Source organism: Anolis sagrei, chromosome 3, assembly GCF_037176765.1.
Source record: "Anolis sagrei isolate rAnoSag1 chromosome 3, rAnoSag1.mat, whole genome shotgun sequence".
In the NCBI taxonomy this organism is placed as follows: domain Eukaryota; kingdom Metazoa; phylum Chordata; class Lepidosauria; order Squamata; family Dactyloidae; genus Anolis; species Anolis sagrei.
This window is the reverse complement of record NC_090023.1, coordinates 225,107,564-225,123,057: the sequence shown is the minus strand read 5'-3', so window position 1 is coordinate 225,123,057 and position 15,494 is coordinate 225,107,564. Positions and strand designations below refer to the sequence as shown.

General features: G+C 39.3%; 1 protein-coding gene across 2 annotated transcripts in view; it reads left to right on the top strand.

Moving 5' to 3' along the window:
* The window catches only part of EPHB1 (EPH receptor B1), a 429,850-nt gene that overhangs the window by 366,314 nt on the left and 48,042 nt on the right, over positions 1–15,494 (top strand). For both annotated transcript variants that reach the window (XM_060768006.2, XM_067465922.1), the window contains exons 10-11: positions 10,508–10,630; positions 13,880–14,127. In XM_060768006.2, coding sequence (XP_060623989.2) covers positions 10,508–10,630; positions 13,880–14,127 — 371 coding nt within the window. The remainder of the gene's footprint in view (positions 1–10,507; positions 10,631–13,879; positions 14,128–15,494) is intronic.

Genomic DNA, 15,494 nt, shown 5'->3' with positions numbered 1-15,494 from the left:
TATAAAATTCTGACAGTGTCTCCCATCCTTCCTCGAGGGTCGTACCCAGAAGGTGGTGCTGGGGGACTCCTGTTTGAACACCTGAACATTGTCTTGTGGGGTTCCTCAGGGTTCCATTTTGTCCCCCATGATGTTCAACATATACATGAAACCACTTGGGGAGATCATCCAGAGTTTTGGAGTTCGGTGCCATTTATATGCAGATGACACCCAATTTTACTACTGTTTTCCACCCAAAGCCAAGGAAGCAGTCCTGACCCCAAACAAGTGCCTGTCATTAGTAATGGACCGGCTAAAGGCAAACAAATTGAAACATAATCCAAACAAGACAGAGGTACTCTTGGTCAGTCATAGGGCACATCAGGGAATAGGGATCCAACATGTCTGGATGGGTTCACACTCCCCCTGAAGACACAGGTTTGCAGTTTGGGGGTCCTCTTGGACTCAGCGCTGAACCTGGAGGCCCAGGTATTTCCAGTGGCCAGGAGGGCCTTTGCAGAATAAAAAGCTGTGTGCCAACTGCATCCGCTCATTTAGAAGCCAGATCTGGCCATGCCTTAGTTGCATCCCATCTGGATTATTTTAATGTGCTCTATGTGAGGCTGCCCCTGAAGAGTGTTCAAAAACTTCAGTTGGTCCAAAGAGCTGCAGCCAAGTTGCTCACTGAGGCTGGCTACAGAGAGGGGACAACCCTCTTGTTGCGGCAGCTCCATTGGCTGCCAGTCTGTTACTGGGCACAATTCAAAGTGCTGGTTAAAGCGCTAGATGGTTCAGGTCCAGGCTATTTGGCCAACCACATTTCCTTGTACAAACCTGCCCGGGACCCTGAGATCTTCAGGAAAGGCCCTTTTCTCAGTTCCACCTCCATCTCAAGCTTGGATGGTGGGAACAAAGGAGTGGGCCTTCTCGGTGGCTGCCCCTTGACTCTGGAACTCCCTGCTCAGGGAAGCCAGAATGCCCCCTCCCTCCTCTGCTGTCCTTCTGGTGACAGGCTAAAACCTTTTTTTATTTAGACAGGCTTTTAAATATGAAGGTGTTTATGATCTAGTCAGGGGATGCTATGGTCTTTAACTTTATGTTTTGATGGATCTTAACTGAAATTTTTTATTGCTGCTTGTGTTTAATTCTGTTTTAATGTTTGCATATTTGTATATTTTAAATTAAAGATGGATGCTTTTATGTCAAGCCACTTTGAACCCCCTTTGGGGAAATAAAGCAGGGCAATAATAATAATAATAATAATAATAATAATAATAATAGTCCTAAGAGATCAAACCACCATTATTCATGGGTTTTTCCCCAAATGTTGGGGTTATTACCTTTTCACTAGCTAGTAGTGTTCTGTGGCTGTCTGTTTCAAAGCCATCTATATTGATAGAGAGGCAAGTATCATTCTGAATTACAAGGTCATTTTGCCCTCAACTTGATCTGCCTGTGTTATATATTTGTTTTGCTCTTCTAATCTGTAAACTGGCCTTGGTTATGATCTTGTAAATTCCTTTGTAATCCTGCTAGAGCATCAGCTGCACTTGTAAAAGGATTTATGGAACAGTAAAAGTGTATGTGATGAAGCTGTAAAAAGATTTATGAACTGGGCAAATCACACATGACTTCACTGCAGGTTTCACTACTGGCAGCAGAATAACAGAATTTTGGCCATTGTATTCCAAAGAGTTTGTCCAGCCAGCAGCTTTCCTTCTGGTAAATTTAGATTGTGACCCTGAAGCAATGGAAATCTTTCCTAAAAGAAATGGCTCTCATTCCAAGGCCTTTGATCATACCCAAAGGATGCTCCAGTCTCAGAAGGGAATGCTCCAATGATTCTCCAAATCCAGTGGCCACAGAAAAGATAAACGTCTAGTAAATTAAAAGACCTTTCAGCCCCAGCCAAGTCCCCAGCATTGAACTCTATTTTGATGTGTCTTTTCAATGAAAGCTTACATGTGTACACACCACATAGCTCCACAAAAGGGACAACAAACCCACAATCAGCCCTGTCAGTATTTCTGCTTTGATGACAAGCAAGCACACTACAGAGACTTAGGTTGAACTGGCAACTCCTTTGGTCTTCTCACCCGTTGCACTGCAGCCTTAGCTGTGTACTATTAAATGGAAAGTGAAGAGAAAGTTCTTCAAGAAAAAAAAGCAATGAACTAGTATAGAGGTTTGAACATTGTTAAATGGGAGCAACAGCAGCTTTCATGAGAGGCTGTGCAGCTCCCTTGTGTTTTGTGGACATCAGACATACTGAATCACTTATCCAAAGTGAGATCATAATGTCTTTTAGGATTTACAAATGTCAATCACATTCAATCTGTGCTTAATCAACAATCTGATTTTGATTAATTAAATCATATAGACATCCCAGTGATATCAATTAAAGTGGGTTTAAATGTTTGATATTAGTGCAGGGAGATGGAAGGGCTTTTGTGGTTAAAAACCTCATCAAAGAGAATCCTTAAGCCCTTTTCTAAGTCCTCAAACAAACTTAAGGTCTACCCCTACCTCTCCAACCGAGACTCATTATATTTCATTTCCCCAAATTAGGAGAGAAGGGGAACAACCTAGCAAGGGAGAGCATAAATCCTGGCTGTGTTCTGATAGTTGGTACACAATAATGGCATCCACATCATTGCAAAATAGCTAACAGAGCACTTCCAGTGAGGCTATAGCCTCCCTGATCTCACTTTGCTTCCATCACCCTCAGCCCAGTGTTGCATGAAGAATGGTTGATGCAGAAGAGGATCTTAGATCTTCCGGTTCTTTGCCTGATTTCCTCTACCTTCTTCCTCATACCATGTGGGGTTGGGCTGGAAGTACCTATACACAACATACATACACTCTACTGCTGGGGATTTTCTTCCCATATGAGACCTCCTCAAAAACTGCATAGTTTTCAGACAAGAAAAAATTGATTAAATTACTTCTTCTCCCTTGTGGGGAAAAATAATTTAACTCAGCACACCCATATTATGGAAATAATTACTTGGTGGATATATGGGATAGTTAAATTTTTCAATTTATAGCACAACAAAACTTGAAATGCTCCATACAGTACCTCTGTGCTGGAAATATGTTGCTGGCTCTCCACCCCCAGTTTTATCTATTACTGCATTTCTTCTTCTTTTTGACAATATAAAATTGTGAAAGAGAAAAAGACTGTGAACTATTTATCTGGAAAAGGATTGTTAGGTCAGCATCAGTCCATTCCCTGAGATAGTTAAGACAAGGCAGTGTATCTCTGTGATGTCAGAAGTACTGGAGATTTTGTGGTACAGAAGTTGTGGTACAGAGGTTGAGCAACCAGGGTTGAAACTGCTTCAGGGTCAGCTAGTTGTGGATACATACATGATGGCACTTGATTCAGAATTGGAGTAATAATCAGTCATTGGCAGCCCAGACCTGTTGCAGAGAAAAACAATAAAGCTTTTTTTTTTAGTGGCCAGGAAGTGACAAAATGCACTTAATAACTTTTACTGCAATTTACAGAAAGGGCTTGAATCCCACAGCACACACGACACAGGAGGGGCAGGATTCCAGACTTGTATAAAGCTTACCCCCAGCCTTTGGAAATTTTCCTCTGAGATTTGGCAGCCCTATCAATTCTTACAGACACCTCTGTTAAAGTAAATAACATAGAGCCAAGGCATGAACTGAAGATTCACATTCCACATTCTTATAGTTCCTCTGGGTCAAATGAGGGCTGTGAGAAGAACTCTGAAGTTACTTGCTTAGCATGATAAAGGATAACTCATATAAACAAGAGAGACTGCAATGGGAGAATAAATATGTGATTTGCACAGAGGTCAAAGACTTCTGCTCTGTGAGTGTTTACCAGATACATGGAAAGTGAGGAGAAACACTTCCCCACCAAGAGATGTGGAAGCAAAAGCACCAAAACCAAATAATGGAATGAAAGTGGGTATGTACATGTGGGGGTGGAGGGAGAGAGACTGCAAGAATAAGAGAATTAGAGGAATAGGACTGATTTTGGTATTATATCACAGAATGAAGATAGTACGTTTTTTAGGTTTGTGCTTTCTATTTGATCAAGGCCCCTTCTACACTACCATATAATCCAGATTATCAAAGCAGATCATCCACATTATCTGCTTTGATATGGATTATACGAATCTATAATAATATAATCTGGTTCAAAGCAGATAATCTGGATTTTATGGCAGTGTAGAAGGGGCATAAATTGTTATCTGAATTGGGTTGATATGAGGTTCCAGGAGATGGAAAAATTAGAATGAGATCCAATCCAAGTTGAATCCAACTGTTTCCCGAGTAACTAAATAGAAATCAAAACTAAAACTCTATTGCTCTTCCAGTAAAGTGACTACATAACAATGCAAACAGATGGAACCTGCAACAAATGTTGCAATGCAAATAACTGGTGATTCCAAAATTGTGGAGTGGGGAATTTCCCTTTCATTTTAATGGTGGCTCTTTGGTTTAGACAATAACACTGCCAACAACTGTTCTGGGTTGTCAGGGAGATATATAAGTTTCAGCACCTTGATGTCTTCCATACAACTTCAGCAACTGTGGTGGAACTGCTAATAAAATGTGTATATGTGTATGTGCCTTCAAGTGGCCCCATTTGCCACGATCCATTTCTCTCATGCCTTCCTGCCCTGGAAGGCACTATTTTAACCCCGTTCGCCACAATCTATTCTTTCTTTCTCTCAAGGAGACAGGATGTATTGTTCTTAAGGCAGACACAATTTCTTTCCATGGGGTCCTCTGCTGTCCCTCCCAATTAACTTACTCTCAAGGAGACAAGAGGCATCATTCTTAAATAGACTTTCTCTGAACATCTCTCCTTTCCCCCCAATCTCATTACTCTGGAAGTCAGAGACAAAGTTAAAAAGTGTGCAGTAGCACAATTTCAAAAGCCAAGATTATCATGAAGAAGAAATGACTGGAAAATCATAGTGATGATATCTTGAATTTTCAGTATTTTTAATGATTAAATTAATTTAAAAAAATTACTATGCCAGGCTCATGAAGCAGGATTTGAAGAGAGAAATGTAAATTCTTGGTAGGAGATCAGCCATAGGGATGGCCATTGCTCCACTTCGCTTAACCAAAATGATACAGGCGAACCTGACAGATCCCATCCCATGTGTTTTTTCTTGCTTTTTCCTGTTTCCAAGCACATCAAGAGGTCAGGCAATGATTTCTCCCACCTCCTATCCTCTACCGCCTGCCTGGTTTCTCTACATTTCTACTACATTTCAGATACAAAATGCAACAAATGACAACTGGTAGTTGTTTTACGCAGTATGAAGGGCTCCATGGCACTTCATCCCTGAAATGTTTTTAAAGTGTCTGGAAATGGGGGAGGACTTGCATCTGATGAGGTCCATAATTTAAAGCACTTGGTATTTATTGATGGTCTCCCTTCCAAGAACTAATGAGGACTGACCAAAGAGCTGAATAGATTTTGCCAGGAAAATCTCTCTTGGTAGATTGCCTTTAGGCATATAAAAACAATAAACTGTTGAAAGTTAGAGTGAATTTTCCACCTCACAATCATCAGCCACCCCTGAGAGGAAAATGGGCACTCTATTTCATTCCTCTTCTTTCAAGTTCTCTATTCTGACACTCAACAAATAATCGGCATTAGGAGTCCAGCAAGCAATCTCAGTCCCTATTGGGTTTTTTTGGCTACCCTGCCCAAGAGCTTTTCTTCTAAAAGATAGTGCAATCTTTTAAAAAAAATAATAATAAAAAGAACAGGAATTGAATTCTGAGTTCACTTACTGTTATAATAAAATCTCAGGGGCCTAAAATTTCCTTCTTCTGAAAAAAAAAACATGCCTTCTAGGGGCTGTTTATGGGTATTTCATTGCAAAAAAGAGAATAATTTGATTTTTATTTACAGAGGGGTGCAGCAGGAAGGAGTGGCTCTACTAGTAGATCAATATAATCCCCTGTTACCTGCAACTACTTTAAAGATGGACTCTTTCTTCAAATTTCCTCCGTATCTGCTAATGATATCTGCATTTTAGATGAATAAAGACATTTTGGTTAAATAAACGTCAGCAGTCTGAGAATAGAGATTGCTTTTAATATATAGGATGCACAATTGTGATCCTCCAGAATATTTCTGACAGTCTTGATATATGTAATTTGTAATAACCCACACTTATAAAAGATGATAATAATCAGGCAAGGCACCTGACAAAATTATGTTCAATAGGTCCTTGAAATAGCTTACTACAAGAAAGAGTCGAAAAACACAGAAGGAAAAGAAGGTTGAAGAAAGGTTGCGGTCTGGAAGACGATGTTCCTCCCCCTCAGAAACCTTACATGCTACCTTGCTTTTGAAAAAAAAAAGCCCATGAAATCAGAAGTGGTTGGAAGTGTTAGATAATACATTGTTAAACAGGAAAGCATTGGCTGTAACCCTATTGTGTAAAACGGACGGAAAATACTGTTCTAATGGACATGTGGTCACACACTTACTGAAGGTTTAAGTGGGTGATGATGTGGAATTGAAGGGACAAGCTGAAGAAGCTGAATCATGGCCATGTGACAGTCATGACAAGAACTGCATCATTCTCTTGTGTCCCTGGCTAATGTTGAAGAAGCAATGTTAATAAAAGAGGGCAGCATAGCATGTGTTCTTTCTCGTGCCTTGATTCTATTGCTTCTCACTATATATCTGTTGCTCATATATGTTACCTACATCATGAGGATATCTCTATATATGCCACTGACTGATAGGAGATCAGGTGATCCTGATATGTGTGTGTGTGTATGTGTATGTGTATGTATAGCTGTATGTAAAGCAACGTGTCAAGATTAAAAGTCTCCTTTATGAGTTTGGACATAAACTGAGTTAAAGAATTTTCTTAACCAGTGAGTGGCACAAGGTCAGGCTGTGCAGTAAAACTCTGCTGACAACTCAAAAGAACTCTGCTATGTATAGGTTTATTTTTCTAGCTTGCCTCTGAGGCAATCAGTCTGGTGCCCAGTATATTTAGGAAGGGGAAGATTGAGAAAAAAAGAAAACTAAAAATCATGTCCCTATTCCACCATTGACAGGAAGTTGGATTCCAATTTTCTAAAAGGAAATGTGGGTGTGTGGGTGTGAGAAGTGAGTAGGTTAAAAGGTATGGAAAAGAACTTCACCTTGGGTTGTTGTAGGTTTTTCCGGCTGTATGGCTATGTTCTAGAAGCATTCTCTTCTGACATTTCACCTACATCTATGGCAGGCATCCTCAGAGGTTGTGAGGTCTGTTAGAAACTAGGAAAATTTGGTTTATACATCTGTGGAATGTCCAGGTTGGCAAAAGAACTCTTGTTTTCTGGAGTTAGGTGTGAATGTTTCAATTGGCCACCTTGATTAGCATTTGATGGCCTGACAGTTTTTAGGTGTGGCTTGTTCCTGCCTGGGGAAATCCTTTGTTGAGAGGTGATTAGCTGTCCCTGATTGTTTCTTGTCTGGAGTTCCCCTGTGTTCGAATGTTGCTCTTTATTTACTGTTATAATTTTAGAGGTTTTTTTTTTAATATTGGTAGCCAGATTTTTTCATTTTCATTGTGTCTTCCTTTTTGTTGAAATTGTCCACATGCTTGTGGATTTCAATGGCTTCTCTGTGTAGCCTGACATGGTAGTTGTTAGAGTGGTCCAGCATTTCTGTGTTCTCAAAAATATGCTATGCCCAAGTTGGTTCATCAGCAGAGCACCTTCTTTTTTCCCTATATCAGCATTCTTTTCCTCGGTCCCTTTCATACTGTACAGGTATGGCATTATTATTCTGTGTGTTGTTGAAGGCTTTCATGGGCTTTAGCACTGGGTTGCAGTGAGTTTCTTGGGCTCTATGGCCATATTCCAGTAGCATTCTCTCCTGCCATTTCACCTGCTTCTGTGGCAGGCAGCCTCAGAGGTTTATTTATATATTCATTTATTTCACTTGTATACCACTTTTCTCACCCCAGGGGGGACTCAAAGTTGTTTCCAGCATATTTATGGCAAAATGTAATGCTTCATATGCACATAAAACCTAACATAGAGCAACCATAGTGGTTTGTTCAGAGATCTGTTGGAAATTAGGCAAATGGGGTGTATGTATATGTATCTGTGAAATGTCCAGGGTGGGATAAAGAACTCTTGCCTGTTTGAAGCAATGCTGCAATTAGCCAGCTTGATTCGTATTGAGTAGCCTTGCAACTGCAAAGTCTGGCTGTTGCTGCCTGGGGACATTCTTTGTTTGGGAGGAGTTAATTGGCACTTGATCATTTGCTGCCTGGAATGCCCCTGTTTCTGAGTGGTGTTCTTTATTTACTGTCTTAATTCTGGGTTTTTTGGTTTTTTTTTTTTAAAAAAAAACAAAACTGGTAACCAGATATTGTTCATTTTTCATGGTTTCCTCCTTTCTGTTGAAATTGCCCACAAGCTTGTGAATTTCAATGACAACTCATTATGATTCTGCTTTAACACCCATAGCAACAGCCTGTGGAGCCCTGGGATTTTCAATATAGGGAAGGGTATTCAGAATTCTCAGCTAGGGAGCTCAAGTGATCCACCAAACTATCCATTTCATGTGATATTGCCATGGTAGTTAAAGTAGAATATTGTACTATAATTGTGTAGAGTGAATAGTCTTGTTGTGTTGGAATGGTGAGAAACGGAACAAACCAAGGGTTGCAAAAATGGGAGCCATGTGTGGGCAGTTGGCCATAGTATTCCCAGTCTTGAAATATAAGAAAGATCATTTTCAGAGTTGTGTAGCCATCAGTTAATGAGAAATATAAGACTTTTAAAACATCTGACCTGGTCCTCTTTCCTGTAACCACTTTGCTTTTATCTCATCCTGCACCTACCTACTTAGAATTTGAACATTTAATGCCTTCCTTGTATGACCTAGAGCTTGGAAAAGATACTTTTCTAAGTTCCTGTCGAACCACACTATTTTACCTGGCTTAACTAGTTTTGTTTAATGAGGTTTACCGGATACCATAGCTATATCAACACCCTGCAGGGCAATAGAAGCAGAATAATTTGACAAGATCCTTTGAGAACAGCACAGAAGGCCCTAAAGGGGTATATTAAAAATTTAAGAGGTCCTAAGGTAACAAATAAGAAAAAAAAATATCTGTCTTACCTTTATAACAGGTGGTGCCATGCATTTTTGGTGTCTTGATTTGCTGAATTTAATCTGTAAAAATCAATTGCACAATACTGGTCAGGCTTTTTGTTAGATTCATGTGTTCCACTATTTAATGCACACCAGATGGGAGGAAGTGCCTCCACCAATACGATTTGTGTTTCTGAGTGTGAAATTTCTCTTAAAATTTAATGAGTGAAATAATGAGGTTTCTACCAAAGTTTGTTCCTGCAGGCAATCTCCCAAGCTCCCACTGGTACCCCACAAATTCTTTGCTGTGTCTGGTCAAAGTTTGGCAGTCCACTATAAGAGCTTTTGTGAGGCTTTTAGGAAACGAATATAAACCCTGAGAATATTTATTGTGGAAGTTGTATTTTATCATTAGGATGTTCACTTGTTTGTAATTGCTACATTCTTTCATTTAGTGTCAGTCACAAAACTATCAAAGATATGTGGAATAAATAAAAATTGGTTAAATTATGCATGAACAGAAGTACCATAAACTTCCACTACCTTTGCCATAAAATCAGAAAACTAGTTGCGGTTCGAAACTCACTCTTCCGAGTTGATTGTATATGGGACAAATGGGGAAGGACTTCGAAAGAGGCATTTATGTTCACGTTGCAGAGCGGGTCAGTCTGAATCAAATGGAACACTCTGAGAATGTCAAAGAGCTGAAAAACAACTTTCTCTTCTCTGTTAAAGCGTTCATCAGTCTGTATACGCCTCCTCTTTCGGAAGAGCATCGCAGATGATCTTCTATTACTCTGATTGAATCTTTTTTACCCTTTTGTTCTTTTCCCCCCAAGACAACTTTTCCCAGAGTGATTTCCTTCTGCCTTCACTCTCCTGTCCTCCTCTTCCCACTCATTCATTTTTTTTCCTTCCAGCTTGCTGCTGTTCCTCTCTTTTATTGTTGCTCTGCATTTGCTTCTCTACCACAGCCACATGGCATGGCCCTTGCAATCAACCTGATGTAGAAAAGGTGTCAGATTGATAAATATTGATCTCTACCTGTAGTTCTTTCCTTGACTTTTCCTGCAAATAGATTTGGTACTGCTTCAATAAATAACAGCATGCACCCACTTTCTGGGTGTAACCTATGGCCTGTTCCCAATCTGCCAGTTATAACTAATATGTTCTACATTTCAAGGAGAGTGCAGGGGAAAAAACATCATGTAGGAAAAAAAGATAATATAGGGAAAGTGGAAAACAATAACAGGATGAATTGAAGAAATATTGGGAGAGTTCAGAGGGAAAAAGTCATTGTGAAGACAGGAAAGGAAGAAGAATTTAAGGAGACATGGTGTTAATCCCTCTTCCCAGAGATGAATATGATTTTTCTCTCCCTCTTTTTGTCCCGATCTTCTCTAAACTGAGAAGGTTCCCCAGGAATGAAGATCTACATTGACCCTTTTACGTATGAGGACCCCAATGAAGCGGTTCGTGAGTTTGCCAAGGAAATTGATGTGTCTTTCGTGAAGATTGAAGAAGTCATTGGAGCAGGTGTGCCTTTTTTCCCATTGGACAGGTGTTCAGTGCCAGTCCTTCACCATAACCCTTCCCCTCCCCTCCTTCCTCCTGTGTTGTGGATGCTGCAGCACATCCTGCTGAGTTAATAATGGACTGGCACTTTTCTCCTGTAAGTCTAATTGAACCTTCTGTTATTTAAGAAAGAGTGCTTAATTAATTGACTCACTTTAATACATTGTTGTGTACCCTAATTTTAATTAACAACAAATGGGTAGGGCAATAACTCTCTAGTTTACAGCATTTCGCTTCCTGCTATAACAGGATTTTTATCCCTTTCAAGCTGGCAAATAATTTTTTGGGGGGATGGGTATCCCTGTCAACCCTTCATTTAAAAAGGAAAAACTCCAGATAATCAAAACCAGTAGTTACCATAAAACCAAAATCCCATTTGTGTGCTAATAGTTTGGTGATGGGAGACCATTCCCAAAGGCATTGTATTGATTAGATCTTTGCCTTAGTTCAGACTAAAACTCTCAAAGTCCTTTACTGTGTTGGCTGAGTATATGGGATTTGAAGTTCAAAATATCTGGAAGGCCAGAGATTCCCCAAATGTAGTTTAGAAAAACATTTGTTTGCTGATCTATCATGTTCATACCTCCAGTGTATCTGAGCTCACCTGCTACTGTTTGCTTTTGCTCTTTGGTCTCTCCCTTTCTTTTTTCAAGCTTCTTGCAATTGACTGCTTATCATCCATGGCAGCTCATTGTTTACATTCATTGCTTGCTTTTGCCTTCATTGTTTAGATTTGCTCCTTTCCCCTCTAAATGTTCTTCCAGATGAAGCTGCCAGTGAGCATTATCTCTTCTCAACTGGCAGGTTTAAAACCTGCAAGCATTTTTGTACTCCCATCACAGCCAGTCCAAATGGAGTAGAGTACCATCAACTTGGTTGTCAAAAGCAATTGGAGCAGAGTCAATGTACTAAACTGGGAATAGCATTTTTTTTATTCCCACGTTGGAATCATGCTCACCGGAGGAGCTTTTGTATGGAGGTGCCCTTAATTCTCTTTGTCCTTCAGTTTTTTTGATCCCTCTACCAAACTCCTTCTTTATTATACACCAATTGATTCGGTTTTCTAAAAGAAGGTGGTAGAACACAAGGATTTGGTGAGAAGGAGAGCTCAAACTGCAAAGTCTGTCACTTGTGCTGCTTTTATTATATACATTTATCTGCTTGGGTATGGTATTTGTTGGTGTGACTTTAAAAATCATCTGTTTTGTTTGTCTTTTTTAATGCTTGTTTGTTTCTTGCACCCTGACCCTGAACTTATTTTCTTTGAAGTAATTCAGTAGCAATTACTCCTGCTACATATACTTTTATAATTACAATGTTAAACGTTTGCAGTTTTATACTCATGCACTTGAGAATAAGTCCTATTAAATTACTACTACAGATATTTGCAGGATTTTTTGGGATCCATGCAGGATTTCATATACACACTTATGGGATCTAAGCTAGTTTTGCCTAGCAAGGAAAAGATCTTGCTGTTGTGGTGGATGACTTGATGAAAACGTTAACCCAGTATGCTCCTGCTGCTGCTGTGTTTATATGGGGCATAATCAAGTCTCGGTAAAGTATCGATAAAAATAGATATAGGTGTAAGTGCATAAAATAACCATGATTGTATTAGAAATGCAAAAAAAACTGGCACTTTACTTTCAATAATTTAGTTACTAAGTTAGTTACTATTGTTACATGCAAAGTCTGCAGGCAGTGACATGAATGAAAGCTCATACCACACAATGTCACCATGGTTCAATTAGCTCCTAACTGTATAAATATGACAATTACACTACAAAGAGTGTAGTTATTCCTCATTAAGTTACCGTTGTAATCTGCATGGACTTGGAAGAAGGAATCAATTACAAGTACAATTAATTATGACCAAGCTCTGGATATCATATAAAGCTACCAATAACATATTTTCCTCATATAGACTCATAATGTAACTGCTGTCCCTTGGAATCCAGCTGACAGTTCTGCTCTCTGCATCATAAAAGGATATTTTACCAGCTAGAAAAGGTGCAGAGATTGTAATCAAAATGATCAAGGGGCTAAAGTAGTTCCAGTGCGAGCAAAGTTACAATATTTGGAACTATTTTGCTTAGAAATAAAACTCCTGGTAGAACGGTACAAAATTATGTGTGAAATAGAGAGAGTGGACAAGAAGGCATGCATCTCTTTATTTTATAATACTAGAAATTGACTAATCCACTGGAGCAGAATGATTGGAGATTCAGACAGACGAAATCAGTACTTCATCATGCAGCACATAGTTAAACAATGGTATCCACAATCACTTGCTGGATACTGACATGGGGAGATAAGGCTACTGATGGCTATAAGTTGTTATAACTAAGTATTACTTCAAGTAGTAGAGGGATCATGCCTTCCAGTACCAGTTCTTGGGGAACATGAGTTATTTTTGTGTCCTACTTATGGGTTTCCCAAAGACATTTGGTTGACCACTCTGTGATCAGATACTGGATTTGATCAGTATGCCTTTTGTCTGACCCAGAAGAGCTGTGATTATGTTCTTCAACATTCCAAATACACCACTATCCCTGACAGATGGTCATCTAGCCCCTGCTTAAATACCTCCAATGAAGGAGTGCCCACTACCTCCCAAAGCAGTCTGTTCCACTGTCAAACAGCCCTTACCATATTCAAGTTTCTCTTAAACAAAACAGATTGTAACATAAAACATATTGCAATTGAATTAACTACTGATTGAGTAAAATACAAGAGTTCACTGAGCAGACATGAATGAATTACTGTGTTTTTTTAAAAATAAACATATAGACTTGGCTGTTGATATAGGTGTCAATCAGTGGAGCAGCTTGGCAGTAAAAGCCAGCAATGTTTGTAATGACCAGGATACAGATGAGCTAGCTGATTAGAGGCTTCTGGGTTTTTCATAGCCATGAAGGAGAGAGAATTTTAACAAATACAGCTTGTCATATCATTATGTGGTTAGAAAAGCTGAACCAGTGTAAAACTTCCTTATTTACACAATCATTAAAGGTGCAAGAGCTCTGTGACTGCACTTTATGTGCAGCTGGTTTTTTAGACCGATACCATCCTTCCATTGACTTTTAACAGAAACACTTGGAATATCATAGGACAGGACCACTCAGGAGAAGCTTTTGGGTAGCTCTTGTAACTTTTCCCTTTAGAAATATTAAGCAGAATGAGTTGTAAGTAATATTTGTTCCATTATAGGGGAGTTTGGCGAAGTGTATAAAGGGCGCCTGAAACTGCCTGGCAAGAGAGAAATCTATGTGGCTATTAAGACCTTAAAGGCTGGATATTCTGAGAAGCAGAGGCGGGATTTCCTCAGTGAGGCTAGCATCATGGGTCAGTTTGACCATCCAAATATTATCCGACTAGAGGGGGTGGTCACGAAAAGCCGGCCAGTGATGATTATCACGGAATTTATGGAAAATGGAGCCCTGGATTCTTTTTTGAGGGTAAGTGCAGCCATCTTTTGTTTACATGCTTGCTTCCATGCTTGTTTGGTTTTTGTGACCATGGAATGGGACCATCTAATGAGTTCAGGTTTTGTGGTATGTGCCAAGGCATGCACATGGGTTTTTTTTTTACAATGGATTAATGAATCCAAAAGAGTCATATCAACACTCTCCCATGAATAATTTCTAGCGTAACAGTCAGAAGCAGGATCCCTATCATAATTCCTTCCCACCAATACCAATCTCTGAATACTGAAGTGAAAAGAAAAACATGATGGGACTGATAAGTATAATATATATAGAAGATAAATGTAAATACTGGAAATACTTACCTGCCCCCCCCCCCCCATGCTTAAATACCATGCATCAGTGTATTACAAACAACAAAAACAACTATCAAGTATCTAAGAAAATATAAGTGATACAGCCATTTCTGATGGGAAACAAGAATTCTACAATTAAAGTTTTGGGGAGAAGCCAATATCCAAATGAAAAGAGTCATATCTAAAGAGAAATCAACAAACATTACAAAGGTAGTGTTATTTCAAGAAAAAGGAGCATATACTTATCCATTCATTGATGGGGAAAAAAAGACAACACCTGAGACCAAAACTTGCTCATCATGGAGTTCTTGTTTCCTGTGAGAAATGTTGTATCATTTCTATTTTCTTTTTCCGTGTCTTTCACTGTCAGTCCCACCATCTTTCTCCATTCACAATTCCTCTTCACACCAGACATTGCTCATGGTGTGTACGTGAAAATGTCAGTCTGCTGCATCCTAATTGACAAAGAACAGATCCCTTTTGCTTGCAGCATCTGCTGTGTAGTAAGTCAAGATGGAGGTGGGTTGGGCTGGGAGATGCTATATATAGCTATGAAATTAAAATAGTTATATAACTAAGTAGTGCATGTAGAATTATGACTATATTTTAGACTTCTCCTGCCACCCATATACAGCTTCTTCTGCCCTTAGGAATTGAGGGTTTTTTCCATTATTTTTTTCTTTTATGACCTGTTACTTGTTCTGGTCCTTTCCTTTAGCTACTGCCTCTGAGTTTTCCTACCTCTCACAATGTCTTAATATCAGTGGTGGACTAGGTCTAAAAATATTGGTTGTCAGAAGGCAAAGGAGGCCGACAAGGAGACAAAGGGGGGCCACCCCACAACTATAATGATTTTATTTTTTATTAAAATAGTAATAAAACATACATTGTTGTAGTAATACAACATCATAATAATATTTGAAGTTCGATTACATTTTCAAGCTACTAAAAAGTCATTGACGTTTTAAACATATTGTCTAATATTTAAAGGAGACCACTCACCATTGGATAAGCAGTCACCATGGCCAGTCCATCACTGCTTTC